General features: G+C 50.2%; 2 protein-coding genes across 4 annotated transcripts in view; both read right to left on the bottom strand.

The window, feature by feature from the left end:
* The window catches only part of ZNF205 (zinc finger protein 205), a 32915-nt gene extending 32477 nt beyond the window's left edge, over nucleotides 1-438 (bottom strand). For all 3 annotated transcript variants that reach the window (XM_023728419.1, XM_023728420.1, XM_023728416.1), the window contains exon 1: nucleotides 168-438. The gene's annotated coding sequence lies outside the window, so the exon portion shown is untranslated. The remainder of the gene's footprint in view (nucleotides 1-167) is intronic.
* A 634-nt stretch (nucleotides 439-1072) lies between these two features.
* The window catches only part of LOC105756107 (zinc finger protein 205), an 11925-nt gene continuing 7926 nt past the window's right edge, over nucleotides 1073-5071 (bottom strand). Inside the window, exon 9 of the mRNA XM_023728557.1 lies at nucleotides 1073-1188. Within this exon, the coding sequence (XP_023584325.1) occupies nucleotides 1073-1188 (116 nt within the window). The remainder of the gene's footprint in view (nucleotides 1189-5071) is intronic.

The following is a 5071-nucleotide window of genomic DNA, read 5'->3' as shown; positions in this document are numbered from 1 at the left end:
CTCCAGTCTCTTAACCAATTCGCTAGTGATGCATTTGAGTTGTTCCCAAGTCTTCTCTACTGCACACTAAGCACTTCATTTACTTAGTTCTTCTATCCCTCACCCCACCATTCTCATCCTGCAGTGCTGGAGGAGGAAGCGCCGCTCGGAGAGGGCCAGGGACTCACCAGGATCGCTGAGCCGCACGCGGCAGGCGGGAACGCGGCCCGGGCGGAGCCCCGCGCCCTGCCACCCGCAGCCCGGAGCTGAGGAGGGGGCGGGCGAGCGGGCAGCGGGCGCGCTCGGATTTCTGCCCAGGAACCGAGCGAGCGGCCGGGCGGAGGGCGACCCGAACTCCTCCCGGCACTTCCCCGCAATGGGCACCCCTAGGCCTCCATCACTGGGCACCGGACCCGGCCCGGAGCCACGCGCTCACCACCCACGTCCTCCCAGGCGTTCCCAGTTCCGTCGCAAGACCAAGACGCCGGAAATCAACGCGGTGCAAGCCGGGAAATCTCGCGGCGCATGCGTGGGGCAGACCACAGAAGGCCGACATTTTTTTGTAAGCCTACCGTCTTCAGAGGAACGGCCAATCAACCGGAGAGTTCCCAGTGATGGCCAATCAGAAGGAAGCGACGCCAGGTACGTCCTAGCCGGGCACCTGGGATGCAGGGTTGGTGTCTTCTTTTTCACCGGCTGAGTCTTCCATCTCGGTTTTTTTGTTCAGTTTCTCTGCGCCTCTGGCCTCTGAGGGCGGTCAGAGGAGTCGAGCTCTGGCGTGAGCAGACGAGACAGCGCCTGGCCCCGCCGGCTCCGCCAACAGGGATGCGCTGAGACTACTCTTCGTACCGCCCAGCTCTCTGCGCTCTAGGGAGTGTGTGGAAGGCCGAAAGGGCCCTGGAGCTCGGTCCAGGAACACCCGTTTCCAGCCTCTTGGGTCCCACCCTCTCCCAAGTATTTAGCTGCAGGTCGGCATTTGGAACCCACCCAGCGTCTCCGTGGTAGAGAGACCTGGCGATCTTCTCCCGTAACGATTACAGCCTGGAAAACGCTATGGGGCAGTTTTACTCTGTCGCATTGGGTCACTAGGAGTCTAAAATCGGCTGGACCATGCAACGACTGAGGAGCGTTGGGCTTCTAAGGAAATACCATCCAGAGGCGTGCGCGGAGCCTCCTTGTTGCGGTTCTCCGTGTCGACAGGCGTGAACGCTGACCCAGGAGGATCCCCGAGCTACTCCACCGGCCGCTTCACCTTTGGGGAGCTGAAGGAGCGGCGAGACTGTTCTCTTCCCCATGCAGTTGGATCCACTCCCACCTTTTCCACTCCTCTATCCTAAGATTTGAGGCTCCAGTTCTTTATCTAGATAGAAAGCGCTTTGTTGTTGTTTTTAATTTTGCATGTATTGTATGCTTAGCGTAGAAAAAAAGGTAAGAATATGGGAAAATATAAAAGTATACCTCTTGATTTGCATTGGGCATGTCTGCTGCAGAAGACTTCTTTAGTGTTAAAAAGCAAAGATGTCACTTTGAGGACTAAGATGCTCCTGACCCATGCCATGGTATCTTTAATCACCTCACGTGCGTGTGAAAGCTGGGCAATGAATAAGGAAGAGCAAAGAAGAATTAATGCCTTTGAATTATGGTGTTGGTAAAGAATATTGAATATACCATGGACTGCCAGAAGAAGAAAAAGTCTGTCTTGGAAGAAGCACAGCCAGAATGCTCTTTAAAAGCGAGAATGGCGAGACTACCTCACGTAGTTTGGGCACGCTACAAGGACCTGTTCCTGGAGAAGAACCTCACGCTTGGTAAAGTAGAGGTCAGCAAAAGAGTGGGAGATTCTCAACAAGATAGATTAAAACAGTGGACAGTGGCAACAACAATGAGCTCAAGCATAGCGACTGTTGTGAAGATGGTGCAGGACCAGGCAGTGTTTCCTCCTGTGGTACGTTGGGTCACTATGAGTCAGAACTGACTCTGTGGCACCTAACAAAAACAGCATTCCTCTTGATATCCACAAGGCTAGCTCCCTCACTCTCTGCTCAAATATCATTCCTTCAAAGAGGGCTTCCCTAACCCTGTGTAAACAGCTCTCCCACCAGGTCTCTGCTCTGCCATATTTTTCTTACTAACATTTATCACTACCTGATATTGTATATGTTTGTGTAATACTTGTCTCCCACTTTTTTGTCTATAAACTCCATGAAGGCACTGTTTTTATGGCCCTACCCCCAACACCTAGAATTGTGCCTGGCGCAAGGTAGGGACTCAGTAAATATTTGTTGAATGAATGAAGACATTCCTAATCCAGAAATAAGAACTATTAATATTTTAGTCTGTGTTGTTGCAGTTCTACATCTATGAATATAATTCTAATACAAATTTAATACCTTTCAATTATCTGCATTTATAATTGAAATTCATCAGTTTTGCAAGCTGCAAAGAAGAACTGATGCATTTGAATTATGTTGTTGGTGAAGAATATTGAATATACTGTGGATTGCCAGAAGTACAAACAAATTTGTCTTGGAAGAAGTACAGGCAGAATTATCCTTAAAAGCAAGGATGGCAAGACTTTGTCTCACATACTTTCGACATATTATCAGGAGGGACCAGTCCCTGGAGAAGGACATGATGCTTGGTAAAGTAGAGGGTCAGCGAAAAAGAGGAAGATGCTTAACGAGATGGATTGAACACCACTGTCTGCAACAGTGGCTGCAACAATGGGCTCAAACAGTAATGACTGAGGATGGTGCGGGACTGGGCAGCGTTTCCTTCTGTTGTACATTGGGTCACAAAGAGTCAGAAATTACTCGACAGCAGTGGGTTTACCCTTTTTTTTTTTTTTTTTTTTGGTGGCGGGGCGGGTAATCCAAATGAGCTCCAGTAGTGCAGTGGGTAAGTGCTTGACTGCTACCCAAAGGTCAGTGGTTTGAACCCACCAGATGCTCCATGGGAGAAGGATGTGGCAGTCTACTTATGTAAATATTTACAGCCTTAGAAACCCTACAGGGCAGCTCTACTCTGTCCTATAGGGTCACTATGAGATGGAATCAACCTGATGGCAACAGGTTTGAATTGCTTTGGGGATAATCCAAAATAATCTCCCAATGTCATGATCCTTAGCAAAAACCCTTTGTCCTAATAAGGCAGCATTTCCTTATAAGGTTCCAGGGATTGGCACCTGATAGCTTTGGGGGCCATTACTCAGACCGCTGCAGGCCCGCACAGGGTCTTTTCCAACTGCATAGGCAGTAGTTCAGTTTGTAACCTAAAACGCTGCATAATTCAGACTGCAGCCCTGAAGGCAAATGATCTCTTTCCAACTGATGAGAATGTCAGTGTTCATCTCTGAGAGCCATTTTTCACTTGGCACAGAGTCTAAACGGGCTACACTGCAGATACGCGATGGAATGGTCAGGGATACAGATTGCTTCCAGGGTCGACTAGGAAGACGGCTCCCTCACATGACTATGGGCAGGAGACCCCATTTCGTCCCCACGTAGACCTCTCTGTGGGGCAACCTGAGTAACCCATTTGCCGAATGATCTAAAAACCTTCCAGTTTTGAGTGGGCTTCTTTGCTACCTGGGTCACGTGACCCAGCCGATTCAGTGGTGCTTGGAGTGCCCTTTGGCAGGGTCTTATAGATGAATCACGACATAGACCCTTAGAATTTTGGAGCAAAACCATGCTATCCTGTACTGATTACCACTCTCCTTTTGAGAAACATCTTTTGGCTTACTACTGGGCCTTCAGAGCCCTGGTGGTGCAGTGGTTAAGAACTCAGCTGCTATCCAAAAGGTTGCTGGTTCGTACTGACTCCTAGGGAGACAGCTGTGGCAATGTGCTTCTGTAAAGATGAAGGTCTTCGAAACCCTATGGGGAAGTTCTACTCTATCCCGTAGGGTCACTGTGAGTTGGAATCGACTCAATGGCAATGAGTTTGGTTTTGGGTTTACCAGGCCTTAGTAAAGACTGAATGATGTACCATGGGCCACCAAATTACCATGTGACCTGAACTTTCATCAAAAAGTGTACTCTCCGACCCACCATTATATAAATTTGGGTATGCATAGCAGCACTCCACGGCAGTGGTGTGTATGTAATTGAGCTTGAACAGGTCGTGAAGGCAAAGTATATCGCATCAGGAAGTGGCCCAGATGCCCTGATGCAAGGCATGCCTGGCACTGGACAGTTCCTAATCTGAGAGCCTCCAACAGTGGCCAGGCAATCTTGGGGCTTGGGTGCGGAAAAGGGAGGGTCTGAGAACGTCCACCGTGATTGGTCAGTTGTGCTGGTGTCCGTGGTTCACTCTGCTTCGACACTTGATTGGCTAAGACAGAGCAAGAAAGGCGGGTCCTACTGGAACCTGCAGAATAAATGTTTCCCCACCTCAGTCTGTGACAGAGATGGTCCCAGGGCCGGGCCCCAAGTCCAGTCTGCAGGTCTAAAAGACCAGTGGGCGCACGAGCTTGGGGAGGGGAGGAGCTATCCCAGCCTGGCTGAATCTTTGGCCACGCTGTGTAGAGGTCAACTTTCCTGGGCTGGTGTCTGGAACGCGCAGGAGCTCACCAGAGGTTTAGCTGGCACAGCCACTGGAGGTCAGAGGCGCTGGATGCCTTTATATATCAGTGCCCCAAAAAAGGCCAGATCGCAGGGTTACAGGGAAGGGAGTGAGCAGCCTCAATGGAAATAAATACTGTATCCCTCTGCTCTCACCCTAACCACCTGACACCTACCTACTCGTGACAGAACCAGTCAGGTCCAGTTCTCCAGTGGACAAGAAGCGGGGATTTCAGGTGTCAGCTAAAGCCAGCAGGAAGCCAGGGACTCCTCTGAGCATCCTCACCCTCTACCCAGAGAAGCACTAAGACCCTTCTCTGCCACCCTCCCCTCTAGCCTCTTACCTCTCAATGTTGTCCCATCACCCACCCAGTCAGGAGTAACCTGACATTCAGGAGCCTTCCACAACACGTTCCCCAGCTACCTCCTAGGTCTTGTTTGCTGTGGGCAGATATTTTCCCAACAGCCAACTTCCACACTCAAAATACCATCATTCTGGGCCAGCTCTAGAAAGTGCATTTTTAAAG

This window comes from Trichechus manatus, unplaced genomic scaffold (assembly GCF_000243295.1).
Source record: "Trichechus manatus latirostris isolate Lorelei unplaced genomic scaffold, TriManLat1.0 scaffold00024, whole genome shotgun sequence".
NCBI classification, from domain to species: Eukaryota; Metazoa; Chordata; class Mammalia; order Sirenia; family Trichechidae; genus Trichechus; species Trichechus manatus.
The sequence above is the reverse complement of the archived record's forward strand: the minus strand, read 5'-3'. Positions and strand labels throughout refer to the sequence as shown.